This window comes from Botryllus schlosseri, chromosome 13, assembly GCF_051294905.1.
Source record: "Botryllus schlosseri isolate E-star chromosome 13, Bs_hap1, whole genome shotgun sequence".
NCBI lineage: Eukaryota > Metazoa > Chordata > Ascidiacea > Stolidobranchia > Styelidae > Botryllus > Botryllus schlosseri.
Genome location: NC_137248.1, coordinates 19,369,283 through 19,389,340, shown reverse-complemented (window position 1 = coordinate 19,389,340; position 20,058 = coordinate 19,369,283). Strand labels below are relative to the sequence as shown.

Sequence of the window (20,058 nt, the reverse complement as noted above, 5' to 3'; positions counted from 1 at the left end):
TACCCAGGATCATTCCTATTGAATCATAGACTAATGCTTAATAATAATATAATAATAACATTGTGTTGGGTTTTTGTTTTTATTACTCAGTGAAAATTTGGGGTTCTCGAAAGGCTTGCAGATTTGCGTAAGTGTTGTCCACTGTCCAGGTTAGGAAAGGTTAAGAGCAACTGAAGTAGGCTACATGAGGCCTGCTCATGAATTTCGATGCTGCAAAACATCTGGTCGATTTTACCAGTAGTATTATATATGTTCTAGCTGCACAATGGTACATGCATAAGTGGAATCCGTAACTTCATTAAACAATTTGAAGAAATTTACTGAGTTAAGGAACTTCTGTGAACACCTGGGTCCAAGCGGATGCTTTAGAACAGTGGTTCTCAACCTTTTTGATCTCGCGAACCGGTAAAATTTCAAAAAATCTTTTGCGGACCGGTAGAGTTTCAAAAATTGAAATTAACTAAGATGTAAAGTATGCTACCGTTTTTTGCAAGTATATGGTGCTAGAGATTCACATTTTGAGGGTTTTGATCGTAATTAATTATGTTCAGTTCATGATGGCATCCAGAGATTCTACGGTTGTGAGTCTGCTGAGTCGGCCGCCGAGAGTCGTAGACAGTTGTTTCGCGCCGATGGCCATGGCTTTAACCGAACCGCCAACTCGAATAATATTTTTCTCTTCGATAAAATCGAGAAAAGAAGCGTTTCGTAGTAGAACCAAGCACCTTGTCGTGCTACATTGCTCATTGCCCAATACGAATAAACGTAAGCTAGCTAGGCTACTCTGGCTACTACAAATACTATGCACTGCACGAAACCACATGACAACAGCTATACCTGGACATCATCTACAAAATCAGCGCCAAAAACGCATTTGGTCAGTCTACCCTCAAAACTGTTTATTTTGGGTACCCCACATTTGGATGGATGTATTCACCAGTACCAGTGAGAAAATTCAGTCTAGTCAGTGTGTAGACAAAGACTATATGTAGGTTAATCGCGCAAAGCATATATATTGTATATATAGTGTTATAAGTTTTTATCCTCTCAGAAATATCAAATTCTCCGGTAGAACTGACTGAGATGTCGTCTTCGACAAGGGACGTCCATATTTCGTGACCTACTGTCTGTAAAATAGTGAATAGATGTTAAAATGGCCCAAACGTATACTAAACTAAAAGACGCACACCACTCCAAACTGGTATTTCTTCACTGGCAAATAAGTTTTTTTGTAGGATGGCATTTGTCCTGTGGGGTTTAGATTGCCATGAGAGCTAGATTCGGTGGCCGCCATTTATGTACCTATGAACAACTATAAATATATATATTTCGATGTTTTCGGTCAACAAAGGCCAGTCCTTTTCGACCAAGGGAATCACGCTGGCGAATATCTGGCACAATTTTCGGAGTCCCATATGGTAGCCTGAACTTCATTATGTATTAGTGCGTCGTGGCACAGCAATGCTTGACGCAAAAAGGCCAATTGCGAAAAATCACGCGTATTTCATGGATTAGCGGCACCCAGTAAGCAAGACATTTCGTGACGTCAAATTGTGCAAGGCTCACAAAAAAGTAGAATAAAATTAAAAAAAAACTCTATACTCTATATCCATTCACGAAATAAGCTTGAGCCTCCTTTAATCTCGGCCACCCTCGACTGGGGGAGGGGGTATGGGGTAAGGCAGTTACGGTCCGGTACAAAATGAATGAATCGAAACGAATGATCTTGCAAACTGCGCTGTAAAGCGAGTCAGCTCGCACTTGTCGCTCACATGTCGTCAAGTGACACGGCTTGAGCTTCGAGTGAAATCGAACATGTTTCCAGACGTAATGTTACCTCGCGAAGTTCTGAACCAGTGTAAAATTTGAAATTTTTTATTTTATCAATGGATAAGCCTTCAACATGTTGCATTTTGAGATTAAAATATAAAATCGACATATTCCTGGCGGACCGGCGGTTGTGAACCACTGCTTTAGAATACATAATTTATCAATCGCGCACGTCATTTAGAAGGTGTTAGAACAGTCAACTATAGATATATATATATTCTCGATTTGGAAATGAGGAGATCGCAAGATGCAAACTGGGCCGCATAACAGTCTGATTGACACCCATGCTGATCTTTACAGTCACTCAATTAGACGATGTTGGCGGAAAACGATGAAGCCGCAGGAAAGATCCTGTAATTGAATGTCTTCATTTTCAAAAGTGAAGCTTAACGCACGAAGTAATTTGGGGCTTTAGGCGGCTGTCAGAAAACAATTTGACGAAAGCGGTCTTCTCCCCGCTGACAATTTCGCACAATAATAACACCTCGCGGATTTCACACATGAAATATTCATCTTGCTGCAAGCGAAGGTTGCCTTCCTTAGCGATTCTCTATTCTTCGGCCGACCGGTAGACAACCGTAAACATGTATTTACACTCAGAAACAAAACATACGCATTCAAGACTACTTTCATCTGAAGGTCAATATGTCAAACATTGTTTTATACTAAACAATGCCACCTCAACCGTATTCCTTCCCAGGGTTACTTCTGGAGTTCCCATTGATCAAATTAGACACGCAAGCTAGCCTAATTTGCACGAACTTTATATCATAAACTTGTAAAATATAGTCAATACCCGAAGGTGGAAATGTAAGCTATTTGCTGACAGGACTCTTGATAATGACAAAGAATAGCCTATTGGCATCGAAAGCCTCACAGCCAGATTATGACGTCGGGCGGAAGTATATGACGTCATATTCCTCACTCATACATAAACCGGGCGGGTAAAGCGCGCCTTTTGTCCACTGGCCAGAAACTTGTTTACCGATTACCTGTACTGCTTGCTGTCGGCTATATAAATTGGAATCAACAAACTACAATTTTGGGAAATAACTGAAATTTCCACTAGCATTAGCTGATAAAGTGATATTAGAAACAGGGCATGGTATGGTATGGTATGGAATGGGAATCCTTCCATACTCCATACCCACCCAATTGTTCCATACCATACTCGACAATTTTCCATACCATACCAACATTCTTCCATACCATATTTGTTACTTTTTCTATATCTACTTTCACAACTCGACCAACCTCTCAAGTGATATTCTATTTTTGATGTGTGGAAATGTTCCGGCGTATAGATTCTAATTATTTTGGATGAGAATATCCATTTAAACGGCCCTGATGCACCAATGATATCCCCAATTTATCTATATCATAAGTATACTATAGTCAGCGATGTATAGGAACTTATAATGTAGGCCTATACACATGGGATCATTTGGAAATCACAACAGAATGTAAATGTAGTGTGGTAACGCACTGCTAACATAACCTAATCTACAGAATTACATAATACAAAGGCATTGCCCAATTATAGGATAGGTTCCGAACCTTCATACACTTTAAATTTGTTCCTCCAATAAAATTTGATAAGATTTTCTTTTGAAAAGACTTGCTATAGGTGAAAGTTAAGACCCCCGCAGAATGAAACAGCACGCAATAAAATTAATGAGTAGGGAACTGGTAAGCGCACACACAATTTTGCACCTCCGTAAAATGGATAGGTGAGGTAAGGCGACCGAAAAATAGGAAGGATTTGAAATTTTTCCAAATGTACCAAGGAGCATCAATTTATATGTGTAAATGCCGAATATATTGCATGGGTCAGATAAACTTCCTGTTGTTGACCAACTTATGCGTATGGTGCCACCATAACCTACACTGTCGCACGCTACTATAACTCGAGTAGTAAGAAATATATGTCATTTCATCAGTAACGAGTCCGGCTATGCTATCAATTAGCGATTCTACGATCTCCCGTGAGTACATATTCTTATACATATGAACTTTTATTTTAACGAATCGGGTGATTTCAATCACATCTCACACCATTTCGCATACGAATGAATAACAATCTATACGAGGGAGATCGCGTGCCGCTGTCCAATCGATTCTCGCTAATTGGAGGCACTGATAATACTAATTGCTGAATTGCAATCGGCATTTCATACAGACGTCTAATAAACGAAGTTAATAATGTAAAGAATTTGTTTCCAAAGTGAGTCTATTCCCAACCAGAAGGCCCTAAATTCCCCATAATTGGGGTATTCACCATCGGCTGGAAACACCTGCATTGAGATATACCTTCAAATAAATTTTACATCACTACAATCATTTTGCGACAGCTAATCAAATGTCTATTTCCTCCGCCAATCTGTGGGTCACACTCGTCAGCTTCATCAGCCAACATCAGGTGCCCTCTGTCCCTTATATCAGAAATAACCAGTTTTCATGAAGTTACAGTGCGTGTTGTACGCCTGCATATCGTAATGTCGCTTCGAAAAAAGCTACATATTTTTGAATTACAATGATGATTCTGTCAAATAGATATTGCGTTATGATCATCCTCCCAAAGTGCAGAAAATTATTTCCAAGTTCAACAAATTGATAAAAATATTCATGTAACTTCTACCTTGGTTATTTACGTACGATAAGCGAAATGCAATTGTAACGCGAAAGTGGTCGAATATCATTCATTTTTATGATATTTAAATCGGAATATTCATCAATAATATTATTTTCATTCATATGCGCGACGCAAAACTTTGTTGCCTTCAAATAGATGTCGACTGTAATGGGTGAGTCATAAATCACAATTTGAGATGTGAACAATTAGACAGTGAGCGATGTTATGTGGTATTCAATCAATTTGACAAATCGAAAGTAGGACTATTGTCATGGTTCTGGCAAAACTGTCAAAGTATGGAAAAAGTATGGAAGTATGGAAAACACATTCCATACCATACTTGGGAAATTTCCATACCATACCATATTTGCACTCTTCCATATTCCATACCGAAATTTCGTTCCATACCATACCATACTTCCATACCATACCATACCATACCATGCCCTGATTAGAAACGGCGGCTCTTGTAGGACTACATTGTTGTGATTTGTGTTTTGGCTCATGTACTAGACTGTGTCGTAACAAAGCCTTGCTTCGCTTATCCTCATTGTAATGTAGTCCCGTGATGGAGTACTGCAATTATGCTCCACGCCACTAAGAGTAAATTTATCAACAAAAATATTATAGTTTCGATGCTATTTTCACATTGGTCATATCGCATCATGCGAAATATGTACTACAATGTTACGCACGTTAGTGGAAGTGACACAGCTGTAAAGTTGTGATCAATCCACGGCAATGTGTCAAAACTGAGTGAAGTAGGTATGGTTAAAAATGTGTCAAGTTGGGTAGCGTAGAACTATATGGTATTATGCACTTTCTGGTCGCATAAAAGGTATCACATATTTGAATATTCGACATCGTCCATACTGTTAATGTCAATGTTAATGCCAATGGTTTAAAAATACTATTCTCCTAAACCTCCCACTTTTTACTGTCCGATAGATTTGACGGAAGCCTGATATAGTGGCGAGTGGTGTCGCTGCTGAGCCATCTAATTATTTCAGTGTAGTGTAGTTCTACTTGCTTGATGTTATTTCATTGTGCATTCCATTTAGATTTTAGATGGCTCCATCGTAAAACCTGATCCAGTATTGCAAGTCCGTTAATGAATGGTATTGAATCTTGATTGAATAAGCCCTACGGTTAGATACTTTTTTATATTGTTGTCCATGGATATGATTTACCAAACGATCGATTGCTTTCGTTAGTGCCGTATTGTACACGGGCGAAATCGGAAAGTAGACGGAAAATGTCGGTCAGTGCACTAAGCAGATTTTGGGTGAGATAAAGTTACTATCACAGTTTGCATTGCATTGCACACGTTCTAATTTTAAGCGAAACTTTTGATCGATATAACCGTTTGAATTATCGAATAGTATAGCGCTATAGCTCTCCCACTCCCATACTTGTTCCATGATCAAATTATTAACGCGACAGATTCCCGTTCAGAGTTTCCATCCAAGCACATAACAATTCTAGGCAAGAAAGGCGATTTCAAGCTGGATTTTGATGCTCAGAAAATCGGAGAACTAATTCGCCTTTAAAATCTTAAATATTAATTTCACGAAAATGTCGTAGCTCTTGCTCGAATATGCGTCTTACAAGGATGATTTCGCTAGAAACAGATGTACATATATACTCAAACGCGCTAAGGTATAAATTCAGCAACTTCTCCGATTTTCGCGAGGATGAACCAGCTTACCATAGTTGAAATAATTTGCACCTGCACATTGATCTCGCAAAGAATGTCTATAACGGAACAAATATCACATTGACACATAGCCGCTATACTTCTTACAAATTAAGTACCGGTATTACGGATGTAAGCTTCGGAATTTAGCATGAGGTATTGTGCTTATCAGCCTTTTGACATTCGTTTGCGGCGAAAATGCGGCGGCTGTCAAGTGTTTACAACAAGTTCCAGAATCTTTGCTGGGTCATAAGCAGTCATTAACCGGCTGTTGATGTGGGATTAGACAACGGCGCAATTTATCGAGCCTTTTGATAGGTATTAGCAAATGAAATCTTGAGAAATTTTGCGCAGGTGTCTGAGGTCACAGGGCCATCCCTCATTGCATTTTGAAGCAAGGCTATCACTTCACCATTTAATTTACTGATCCAGTACTCATATGAACATTACAATGCATGGTTGAGTCGAACTACCATATTGACATTCAACACACAAAATGATAATCTGGTATGAGGGAGGTTTCTAATCACCGGGTTTTGAGATAATAACCTTGCATTTCGTATGGTTGGTCGTTGAACTTGGCTACCGTATATTACTACTGTCGATTGGAATGAAAACCCGGCGGTCAAAATAGTGTAGAATTTGCACACCAATGTTAATATGTTATGCCCTGTCACAAACTACAATATTTAATGAATATGAAGAGATCAAAATAGGAGATAATAGTACTACGTAACTTGCATTGCGAAGCAGGCCTATTTAAAAGTGTAAAATTTGTTCTGAAATGGTAGCAATAGTGGTGGCAATAGTAGGTGAATTTTGAGCTTGACGACTCGACCTGCCGTAATTTCTAGCGGCATTTAAACTAACATTGTATCTGTTAGTGGTGAATTATAACAAGGGGTATTTTAATTCTATTAAAGGTGTACGACTGTACGTACATTCAATCCAAAAGCACACGGAGTAAATTTTGCATTGCGTCGGCATTTACTAACGCCACCGAAGTCCTAAATATAAGCAAATCCTAGTAAAGATATAGATGCGTGGTAATGCGCATTCACGCTTTTGTGTGTGTCTTCCAATTCGTTAAATGGTTGATGTGCGATTTTAAATTCGCCATATTCACCGTGGCCCAAAGTGCGTCTTAAATGCGACCTGTCGTTTTTTCAACATGCCCCCTAATTCTGGTTTGATGGAAATTTTCGAGGTGATTGGTATAGGGCAGTGCTTCTCAACCTTTTTCAGTTCGCGACCCTCTTTTCAACCAAATTTCATTGCGCGACCCACCAGACGCCCTTTCGCGATTGACGCTTAAACCACTGCTCGTGGACGCCAGTTGGTATGTTTTCAATGCGTTATAGTTATCTGATCGCGCCTAGCGTGGATTTTTACCCAAATTCATGATGGCATTCGGCAAATGATATTAGCAATTGCATATACTACTAGGAATTATTGGCGACAGCAATATTTGGAGACAGCCATTTAGGCGGGTACATAGTCAATGGAAAATTCGACAGAAGGTTTTGATCCTTTTCGGCGGAGGTTTTCTCATTGTCGATCTTTTGGCGGCACATTTCGCGGAGTCGCATGTGGGCGGAATATTCATATTTCTTGTTATGTCGCGGCGCGGTAATGGCCGACACCAAAAGGCCTATTTCTATAAATTATAGGTTTTTTATATTAGGGAGATGGTTACCCCTAAAAAACGAAGACATTGAACGAGGTAAAATCGCTCCCAGCGCGAAGAAAACTTGAAAGATGTTCAATAATTCTCCAAACAAATACTCCGTAATGAATGATGATTCACTAGATAACTTTGGTCCCTCTTCGAGCTCGATGTACCAATTACGGAGGGGGGGGGTGGGGGGCGGTAGTTAAGGTCATGTATGTAACAGATGATTACAGTCGTGAAAGTCTTATCTAGGCTCCTCGCCATCCGACCTGCTTAAGCAGTGTTTCAAAAAAAAGTCTGAAAGTGGACCTTGCTCTAAGTCGGCAGATGCGCAATGATAATAAAGAAAAGTGGCCTGGTGTTAATGACCATGACCATTGTAGCAGAAAAACACCATGAATACCACGAACAACAACAGACGAGAAAGCGCGTATCCTACCAGCAATTTGTCTAACGTCGAACACAAAGGGGTTATGAGTAGCTTGCGATGCGGCAATTGTTTGCTGATTATAACGGCATATCGAGCTGGGTTGCTTCATTTCCCGATCAACGTTCGCAAAGACTTTGGAGGAAAAATGATTTTCAATCTGAAGCACGTACAATAACGCACTGTCGGACTTCATGCTCCAATCAATATGACTGTGACGAAAATCTGGCTCACGAAATATTGTGAGCAAGATAACGTGGCTTGTGGCGCTTATGGGTGCAAAACAATTTAATTTGGAGGAGGAGAATGTGCATTTACTCTTCTAAGCTTGAGAAGATAGAGTGTTTGGAATATTTGGAAAATTGAATTCGAAAGTGTAACATTTAAAATGACTTCGCGTCTCACCTGAAATAGCTTCGCGACCCACTAGTGGGTCGCGGCTCACCGGTTGAGAAGCACTGGTATATGGTACATACATCTCATCGTGGTAATGCCCGCGCGACGGATTTCGGGCATGTCGCCAACAATTCCTCGTGTCATTTGGGTACGAGGAAACAGGGAGAGGCATGTTGGACAGATTCCACAATATGGCGGGGTATGAACCGGAGCCGGACTGAAGATCCGGCCGGATTTTTATCATATCCGGCCGTTATCATATTTTTTCTTCTATTCGCTATTGAGGCTATTGATTGATACTGTTGTAACTACCAATCACCGCCAGTAGCCTCCAATATAAACTTGTGAGCATTCGTCTTTCTTTTGTTGCAATATCCAATATATAACCTGAATCCGTATCGTATGATCTACTGTTCCTCGCAGAGATACAATCTCTAGTCACCCCCAACGATTTACATAACCAGATCGGTATATGTGAACTTGAAGTACATGGTAGACCTTACAATACATCGGAGACAAGTGCCGGAGTCACAGCTTCGCCAAGACTGCTGTTTGACACACTTTCTAAGCGCGAAGTTGTCAATGTCAAAATCATAATGCGAGGTGCGGAAAATTACATGTCGTACATGAACAGTTGAACTTTAATCCTGCGGCCACTAACCCTGACTTTATATTGTCGGTAACCTTATAGTTCCTTCGCTTACTATGTGCTCATGTTCCACGCCGAGGTAGGCCTACAATGTCAAAAACATCACTCTTTCAAAATTCTTAATGATGAATAAATTGACGAAAATCAAAGATATATAATTAAAAACAATGTCTAAATCCGACAATAAATAGGCAGTAAGAAACCAAATATAGCCAATACAGGCCTATGTAACATGATGAGAACGGGGTGCAAGATGAAAATGAATTACGTCATGCGGAACTAAATTCCATAGTAAAACCAGGGGGTGGGGTAAATATAACAATTCGACTAAAAAGCCAGACAGCGTATATTCTTGGTAAACCCGAGGAAGCATAACTTGACCATTTCAAAAATTGTTTCCATCAATTGTTGCCACTCTGTAGCTGCTGGTTCTGTATAATTATCGCATTATCCGTCAGTCTGGAAATCTATAAAATAAGAAATTTTTCCAAGCAACGGGAGCAGAGCTTGTTATCTCTCTGATCATTGATGTTGAGGTCTTTATTGTGTGGGTAATGGATATTTTCACAATAGGCCAGCTTCAAGAATCAGAAGGGCGGACTTTTGTCACCGGAAATGGTGCAATAAATTTGCTAATTGATTGATTATTACATATATATAGTTGCTGTAGACATTTTGCACCAAGTATAATGGAATAGATGCCGACATTGACTTTCCGGTACCCTATAGGCTACGTGAAGTTATCTAGATATAGTTTCAGATAGACACAGTTGTCTGGGCTATACGCTGCAACAAAGAAGGTGGTAAATGGCCAGTCATTCCAGCAAACACGACCGGTAACTATGCAGGTACGGTCACAAGTGAATTTGCCAAATTTCCCTTATTGATCACAATGATCAGTCTCGAATGCGGTCCGCCTTCTATACAAGGATATTTTCAGTCGTCAGGATAATCTCTAAACTTAGTGGGCGATGATCTTACATTTGTATAAATAGGCCAGTCATGTGTATTCGCCGAGGAACTAGAGTTAATTTTATGAAACGAATCACACTGTAGGCATCTTTGACTAATAGCATTGTTGGAAAGAGGCATTCTGTGACAAACTGCAGTCAGAATCATCGTTCATTCAATCCCCGCATTGCCAATCCGCCTGATTCAGCTGGATACGTTTCACAATTTCCATTTTCATTGAGCAGTCTCATTCTTTCGTATTCCTCTTCTTCTCTGTCTATTGCCGCCTCGTCTTCCTCGTCCAATTCTATCTCGTCGAGCTCCTCCATGTTGTCAGGTATGTTGCTATCTTTTTGTTTCTTTCCCGCCGCCTTCTCTTCGATTTTCTGCCGCTTGTATTTCGTTCGGCGGTTTTGAAACCAGACTTTCACCTGAAAATGGTGGTAATCGGATGAATAAGCTGGGCGGAACACAAATCGAACAGACAGAAACTGCGTCTGGTAGCCTGCGCACAATCACAGAATACTGCGATTGCTGACGCTTGACGCCTACACATATAGCTCATCTAATCCGGCGGCTATAAGAGAGTGCAAGGTTAGGTCACTCGGAGTAAATTATTAATGAAACAGAAACAACAAATGTCTTGTAACGCTCACGTCTATTTTGTTATTTTTGCAAAACTATGTCTTCACACGTCCGTCTGGTTTACCACACATTCGAAACATGATAACATTAACCCATGTGCGATATGGTTAACTATACTGTGTGGGTTTAAGACACAATTTAATAGCAATGTTTGGAAGGAGCGATGACGGGTTTTGCCCTGACTAAGCTACCGTAGCCTATATGCTACGCATTGAAAATAATGAGTGCGCCTACTGCATCCAGCGCCGATTAAAGGGTGTTGGCGACGTAGTCATGCGCCTATATTGCCGTATGTCAGATGGTTATATAGGCTGCATGTACCAAGCGGAGGTGGTCAGGTCAGTAACAAAGCACAGCTTCTACATTTTCGGAGTACCCAAGTATGTTTTGCCTAACTTGCGCTATGCTTACACGAGTGGTTATGTTTTTGACTACTTCAACTACTACTTCACAGTGTTTTTAGGTAAAAATAATGACTTGTTTTACTGTGTATTTTCTAAAGCAAAATGCAGTTTTGTTATATGTTTGTATCACCTCTATTACTGAAATTGTCATAACGACTGGACGAAATAATGCATGTATCACGGTAACTAATAATAGTTTCAAAAAATGCACGATTTGGTAGTGTAATTAATAATTTTGCGTTAATTGTGAAGATATATCTTGCAATTCCGAAAGTAGCCACTTTCGATCGGCTACCTTTGCAGTTCATTGGATTCGATAATCGTAAGTTGCTAACTAGTTCATGTAGATTTGAACTGACAGCTCCGGACAATTATTCATCTCCTGTTCATCACTTGTTGTTTTGATATATTTAATTATTTCGCTGTTTTGTGTATTATCGATTCCTATTGCTGTGTTAATGTTCCAACTTCTCACTGTCCGACCTGTTTTCAAATTATTTATGACGTGAGACTGAACATATTATATCAGCGCTCACCAACGCGCGGCCCTTGAGGTATTATTTTGCCGCCCGCGACCTGATTTGAGATTTCGAAAGCAAGCATTTTATCTCGATATTGAATTAGTGCGGCCCGCGGCTTCTATGAAATTTGAAAAGTGGCCTGCGACCCGTTCTGAGTTGGCTACCCCTGTATTATATCACGCTTCTGTACTCAATTCAGCTGGCCGGATGATCCGTATGGGGGCCTTCAGGATCGTATCGCTACACCATGTATTATATTTTGACTGCGATATATTCAATAAAAACTATCTGTCTGACTATAAGTATGTGACGTCTAGACCTAATCAACTTTTCAAAATATTCACATGAGTACTTTTGAGTTCTTGATTTTATGCTTTCATTGGAATATTTTTTACATGTCTTGGAAATTGTCCCGACAATGACTACTTTGACGATCTCTACTATGAAGGCTACACTATTCCAAGTTGCAAACCGTCTTTTAACTTACCTGAGTTTCTGTGAGTTTCAAGGAAGTGGCAAGCTGTTTTCTCTCCGCCCCAACCACGTAATGATTCTTGTCAAATTCCTGCTCAAGGCGAAGGAGTTGACCAGGCGTGAACGCAGTTCTGATGCGCTTGGGCTTTCGTTGAAACGGATTGGGCATGAAGAAACCGAAGCGGGCGCGGAACAGAGGGTCTAAAATAAGAACATCTTTCACGGATTTGTCTACGGGTGAACCGTGCGAGGGGTAATAGACGTAGATAACAGCAACGTAGTCGATCTGTCAACCACATAAAGTGATGTGCATCATTAGACTCTGGCTTTAAACAACTGGATCTGATGATTTGAATGATTTTAAACCAAATTCTGAGAAATTTGCGTGATATTAGAATGATTTTCCATTTCCATACGGCTTGTAAATAAAAATTGCCCACTCTCTTGTACGAACTTGAATTTGTGATGACTGTTGTCAAATGCAGTCTGGAAGATAATCTGATTAATTGCATCTTAAATCCAGTGTCAGATTTGGATCTCCTATGCACATAAATCTGAGACATTATTTGACGACATCGTCCGTTTAACAATCATATTTCTTACATACCGCAAACACATTGCCATGTTTTATATATCATAATGATCAGTGTTGAGAGTTATAACTTCAGATGGCGCGTCTAAGCACATCTTTAGACCAGATATGTATATTGGTCATTGGTCAGTGTACTGATCCCGCATCTATATGAAATGTACATACTATCCGGATATTCTAGAAACTTTCCCTATTGAGTAAGCATACTTAACTAAGGCAACAAGGGTAATCCTATGTAATTGCATATTCTTGATTCCAAACCGATATCTCGTCACTCATGTCTCTTAAATCGACGTTTCGGCTATCTGGCGATTAACACATTTTCAGTTTTATCTCAAGTGAGAAGTTTATTTCGCTTCAAACGATTGTTGTGCCTGAATATGTTGTCAATTAATTATGCAGGGTACCAAAAAAGAAGAATCTACCAACACGCCTTGAGTGATTTGAAAATGTATCATCAAAGAAAGTTCGTCTTGACGGAATCGAGTTTCCTGTTCGAGAACTTCGCATTTAATTGCAGGTTCTTAGCGTAAGGAAACGATTAACTCCTTCTGGATTTTAAATTACTGGAAATGTTCTCACGGCAGTCAGTTTCCGAGTAATTTTTGTGCGCGGCCGGCGGTTGACGCATATTTTCGCGCGTTGCCCAGAAATTTACGTAACTTGACCTTGCATTTAGGCGAACGTATAATGGAAAACGCAGATCAAAGAATTCGGAATAGTCTGTAATTTTCGGATTTTCATGCGGCGGAAGACAACAGATTGAGGACCGTCCGCTTCCGGTCCTACATTAGATTAGTATGCTCATCCCCCTACACCTCAAGGAGCGCGTGAAACTGTCTTCGGTACGAAGAACAACATAAACATAGCGTGCGATGAAATCGGTAAGACTCTATACATGACACGGCTGTGGCCTAAAAATGGGGGAAATATTCATACCTTCAATTGTGTCCAATTTTATAAATCCCAGAACACCCCCAAAAGAACGAGAATCGCTTCATATATCCGCAGTATATGATCACACTTTCTCAACGATATAAATATTACCACGCAACGGAGACATTGCACACTTTGCCACAACTATTGATATAAATCTGTGTCAAATTTTGTTACTATATTTTCATTATAGTCAGTTATTACAATTACAATTGATTATAATCAAGCGAATCCTGATATATTTGAGCAATCGAAAGTTTGAGTTTGAGCAATCGAAAATATTGCAGCTGCGGAGAAAACGCGTCAGCTTGAGAAGATTTGTTTTTTCATCATTGGTTGTAGTTGTTAACTCTGCCTTGTGATGTCATAAGTCTTCGTTGCGTCATGTATGATCAATGATGTCACCCTAATGTTAAAAATGACCTTTCCCGAATTTTCGGCCGCTCCCTAAATTTCATTTTGGTTACGCCTACATGCTTGTAGTATAAACCCACGTGACTCGAAGTTTGACAACGTTCTTTCGTGCAATAACATCCACAGAATCAATGGTATTTCGCATACACCTGGAGAGCATGTGCATTCACAGTTAGTGATCAATGTAAGTCTACGAAAATAAACGCGCCACTGTATTACCGGTCAATAATCTCGACTAATAGACCGACACGCCCTGACTGAGCGCCATTGACTGGTACGTGCTAACCATGAAAGTGATAGCGTGTTGACGCTCTGCAATCCGATTCTAGTGTCGGTCCGAAATGTACGATTTATTTCCTATTTCCCGATGTGTACCGTTGTTGCATAATGTAAAACTTGTTATTTAATCTGCGCAAGTATATATTGCCTCAGACCCATTCTCATGGAACTTAAAGTATTCTCTCGACTCCAATAGGCCTATATTGCACTTGTTAAATGGGCAGCATAGCTAGCATAGCCTACCTGAAGTAACAGCTGTGACTGGGGTAAAGCAGAGATAGTATTATTATGAAGATGCCGCTAATGGTACGGATATGCAACGTAGAGATTTTGTGTTACTCTATCAACGCATATTTGCGAAAGTTATCTACGTTTCAAGCCGGCATAAGACGGCTATCACCTATATATTTCTCAATGTCCTCGTATCTTGACAATTAATTTATTCGCCAGCAGATATCTGATTGGTGTTATCGTTTATTAAAGCGTTATTACAATGAAATGAAGTATATCACACTCCATATTTGATCAGTGCGTCGGAGCAAATAGTTGGGTATGATCTCACTACGAAAACGACCACATTGTCATAAAGATGAACTTACTGCCCCCCATATGGTAGTTGCTGTTCTCCAATATGATTCGTTTGGCGATTCTAACTCAATGGTTTTGTTCGCCATATTTACTACAGCGGTTTATGCCCTATCATGTGTGGCCAGTATCAATCGTAGGGCCTCTGAAATTACATCTATATACGATTGGGACTTAATACTCATAGGCATCTCCGCCTTAGTGGTCGGCATATATAATGAATTAAAATCTTTCCAATTTCGTTATTTCAATCAGACTGGAAGTTTTCACGTAACGGCCTTCATCTGACACTAGAAATAACATTTTCCACACGTTAGCACGGCATTTATATATTTCAGCGGTTTTACGGCTCGAGATCAGAACGATGACAATTAACAAAAACTATAAAGAATTTTAAACGGAAATTTACGGTTGACAAGTGGGATATTAAGAGTACATTGATTTATCGCGCATTATTTCGCCATGCTTTCTTGGAACATTTCGGCAAAGTTTATTTTTCGAAATGATATAGGAGAATCTGGCGTGAGTCTTGGATATTGATCGGTCAATATAAGGCGAATCTATCAATTTACAGATGTAATTGGACTTGAGCGTTTCGGCGAAACGCGCATCGCATTAATTTTAATTCAGGTTCAATTTTATTCGCTCATTCAAAGTAGACGAATTCTAATCCCTTTCCAGTTTGTGAGTGAGTTTATCTGCTTAAAGTCAATTTCATTCTATTTACGTCCGTCATTTGTCTTCAGCTCTCGCTGTTGATTTACGCGGCTAACGTATTGCACGTACACAACATTAATTAATTATATTCCTGCTTTCAAAGATAAATAAAGACTTGATTATATGAGATCAACAATTATGCAATTATTCGCTGTAACCGCGCAATATACAACATAGCGATCGGTCAAAGTTTAAATCGAGCGATGGATTTGTTCCGCCGAGGAGAATTGACAAGTCGAGATGGGCCGCCATTTTGACGCGTCACTCGCGACGGATGCGTGCGGGTGGCTCAGATTAGCTGTGCGAAAACGTACTGAATGACGACGAGACGGTAATCACGGGAAAATCACACGCTTTTATCAAAGATGTTATTTCTCAAATATGTCGATGTTGCGATATTAAATTTCAATATTAGTTGCTGGAGATTGCGATCCGTTGATGGCGACTAGATAATTTCCAATCAAGATTTTATTGCTGTCGTCTTTTAGAGATTTTTGGTAAATTTCCTAGAACTACCTACGACATTTATTATTTGATAATTTTCACTTATTTGCGTTGTGGGGCAATCAATACTTTTTTTTGATTTACATTGATCGCGGAGCAGAAAATCCGTGCCAAGTCGTATGGGATAAAAATGATTTTTGATTCTTCTCGTACCCAGGCCTGTGATTTCGAAAGCTATTACCATAATACTAGCTTGTAGCCAGGAGTGTCTAAAGTTATTTTATAGTGGGCCTAATACGGCAAATTAAGTAGCTGTCCAAGGCATACGCTTCAGGGCAGTGGTCCCCGTGTTTCGCAAGTCTGTTTTTCCGAAGTTCGCGACGGTGCTGACTTTTTGTCGTAGTAATCAGCTTTCTAAATAGGCCGTGAGTAGATTGACGACGGAACAGTTTCATATCGAACGTTGGGACGCGGTCATAACATGATTAGGGAGGACTGCTCGTCTACTCTAGTAACACATCTGGTATATATTTCTGATAATACGAAGGTGAACGTCTTAGTTAAATAATTTTGTTTAGCGTGGAGCGTAACGTTTCATGGAGTAACAATCTAGTATTGAAACTGTGAAGATTTAAACAGAATCGTCGTCATTCAGGGCATATTCAATCATATTTTCATAATTTACAACGGGCCTAGTACCACTGGCATGCGTGCATTTGCTTTTCCGTGAACCGTAGGTAGACAACCCTGTCCATGGAAGGCCAGAGAATCGTTATTGGACAATGAAAATATATTTGACACATATGTGCATTTTGTGCAATGTGCATATTGAAATCACCATCCAATTCGTGTAAGCGGTGTCTTACGAAAGCCTTAAAACAAAAGTGGGCAATTATCAAGTATTCAGCTAAGGAATCATTGTGACCAATTGAACCATTAATAGTAAATTAATTCTAAAACACACAAACCTGCAAACGGCGGTGCAGGGTGATGCATTTGTCCCCCAACACCCGCTGCTTGACGCAGCAACCAAGGATTGTAAGGCGGTAACGATCCCGACAGAAAAGGGCTTCTCACGCCGGCGTTCGACATTGAATCTAGAGTCGGCCCGACTCCGCAAGAATTCGGATGCATTGGTGGAAAAAAAGCTGGCGGCAGAGACCCGGGCGTAAATCCGGACGCGCCAGGCCCGAAACCGGCAGCTGCCGCGGCGGCTTGTAGAAAAAAACGGTTCATCATGTTCGACGATTGTTCGCTAGTAGGCTGTCGCACGCAGTGCGAAAAGGCGGACGGGAATTTCGGACCTAGTCCACCGCCCGGAGACACTGCGTGTAGATTAGAAGATGCAGACACTCTGGCGTGATTTGGAGATGACGAAGACAGGGCTGAATGCCCATCTGATGATGTGGAAGATGACCGGTAAAAATGTAGGTCAGAAGCGGCTCTGTTGTCTGACCGGGCTACCATGGGATAGGACGATAGTCTTGAATCGTGCTGGTGGGGCGATTGCGGGAGGCGTGAATAATCAGTCTGATCGCAGTCTCGAGTTTCTTCTAGGCTTGGTCGTCGTGGGATTCTTTCGTAGTCATCGATCAATCCGAGCTCTGTTTTGATTTTAGACTGTTTCAGACTCTGGTAGGCGTCTGTAGAAGGCCTCGTCGAGGTATCTTTTCCGAAAGACCCGCTATGTCTGTCGTAAGGACGACGCCTGTCGCCAAACGTTTTGGACCGCGGCGACAACTTCGGACGGACTTTCCCCACCTCGAAATAGGCCGCCATATTCTTGCTTCTCGCGTCTCGGCTCTGATCGCTCACCAGCGACGCGATGTCGAAACCTAGCTTCGCTTTCGCCATAGTAGGAGACGACAGAGACGTGGCGTCAGGACGTTTTTGGTTGAGTATCATGCTGTAGTCGATGTTGTACCTTCCGGGAGAGGATCAGCAGTTTTTCTCAAGTGCTCAATCCCAGAACTTCGTGAATCAGATGATTTCAATCGTGTGTGTTCCTTGTATTTTCATATAACTGATTCTGCTAAAAGGAAACGAAACCAATTAGCTTGATTAATTACCTGAGCATCAAATATTCGACAGAACCACATATTCTATCCGCAAAGATTAGACTGCAAGTTTAATTTTCCTGGTACGTAAATGGGCCGTGCTACAAGCCATCGGATCATAAATCGTAACAATGAATATCTGGCTGGTGTAGAAAGACCAATGCAGTAGGAACACCAAGAATAACAACAATAACAAGTTTGATTATCACGCCAACCCAAATAAAATCAGTCAAAAAATATATCTCCTCTCATGGACAGAAACTAAAGTATTTTATCCTTATTGGCTGGGTAGAAACCGCGTTTACGGTATGACGCAGCTCCCGATGGAATAAATCCTGCGTGGCAGCATAATATTTTATGTAATCCGGAATACTTTCCGGAATTAATACCAAGTTTGACGCTCAGACTTCTGCACTGAACATGTCCTTCGTTAGAAAAAAATACATCACTGGAAAATTTGCGTCCAAACTTAGTTGTAGTTAAAAATTTACGAAGCTTCTTCTTGTGCACATTCGTGCCATTGCCATTGTTCCCGTAACTAACCACAGCTGTGCTAAAATGTTCTACTCGACGCGAAACCGCCAGGCTTTCAATTCTCCCTAGCACAGTTATCTCTATGACTTTTCTGTGGCGAAATTCGCCGCTGTAGTGTTTAGACAACATGTAATTTCACGGCGGTGACTAATTTTTCATCTTCCCGACTTCTGATATAACGACTCGTATACGACCAATCACTAAATAAATTGCAATTGCTAATAGTCAGGTTCGTTTGTATCGCGAGGTCAATAATGAGCGTCGTCTATTCAAAGGCGCCTGTCCTTTGATGCCTGCGCAATGTAAATAAACTCTATTGGCTAATTACGTGATGAGTTGTAGTGAGTTCAAATACGACGCTTCTACAAATTCTATTACAATTTTTATCTTACTGCAACGCAATATGGCTTCGAGAATGGAATGATTATTTTTGTACCAATTTCCAGGGATTTCGCGACGATGACGAACTGCCAAATTAGGCTCTCCTTGGGAACAAATTCAGACGCGTTTACAGGTTCAATACGCCCCATTTGGCTTTAGATAGGCAACTTGTTGATGATCATTAAGAAAATGTGTAAACATAATATATTACAAACTGATAGTACATTGAAATGATGTGTTGTGATTGCGCCTTCATATCTACCTTAAACCCATGCATAATTACGCAACAAATTCTTGTCAAATCTCAACAAAAACCCTACCATTCCCGAATATACAACAGTCCCGCCAATCAGCCTGATTCTATCGTACCGAAAATCTACACAAAACATTATTCCGCAAATATCATCACCCGAAGCGTCTCAAGGTATGACGCAGTTTAAACTTCACCTGACCACATATACACACATACTCTTTTTCAATTGCATCATTTTCAATTTCTCTCGTTTCGATACCACAACGTAGGAGGAAGAAACATATGATCCGCGCGGGCCTCCAACAGCTTAGTAATTGCATCAAGCATTTCATTGAGAGTGAAATTGGGACTCCTGAATAGAGTTACTAACTACCTTCATGTCCTTCCCTGTATGAATAGTAATGGATCCATCATGACTTTTAAGGGGGATATTCTACCCGGTACAAGAGTCATAGTACCCGAAATGTGCGCATATCCACAATAGCATTTGCGAATAGTTGTGTTGCTTCCTTAGCCATTCTGCGAAATTGTATGCAATTCATTATTCGTTTCCCATTAATTTTCGTGAA

General features: G+C 40.4%; 1 protein-coding gene across 1 annotated transcript; it reads right to left on the bottom strand.

Annotated features, from left to right (window-relative positions):
- Nucleotides 1–9,404: 9,404 nt before the first annotated feature.
- On the bottom strand, nt 9,405–19,840 carry LOC145454226 (uncharacterized). The gene is made up of 3 exons (XM_080332230.1): nt 17,233–19,840; nt 12,311–12,498; nt 9,405–10,684 (listed from the first exon to the last, which is right to left on the bottom strand). The coding sequence occupies exons 1-3, from the start codon at nt 18,167–18,169 to the stop codon at nt 10,418–10,420; spliced, it is 1,392 nt and encodes a 463-aa protein (XP_080188356.1). The 5' UTR covers nt 18,170–19,840; the 3' UTR covers nt 9,405–10,417.
- Between the last annotated feature and the right edge of the window lie 218 nt (nt 19,841–20,058).

Bases quoted from the DNA above. Each gene is read 5' to 3' on its own strand.
- LOC145454226 (XM_080332230.1), bottom strand. From the start codon at position 18,169: ATGATACTCAACCAAAAACGTCCTGACGCCACGTCTCTGTCGTCTCCT. The intron at 12,499-17,232 runs GTTTGTGTGTTT...TTCTTATTTTAG, and splicing joins CCCTGCACCGCCGTTTGCAG to ACCCTCTGTTCCGCGCCCGC. The intron at 10,685-12,310 runs GTAAGTTAAAAG...CACCATTTTCAG, and splicing joins TGAAACTCACAGAAACTCAG to GTGAAAGTCTGGTTTCAAAA.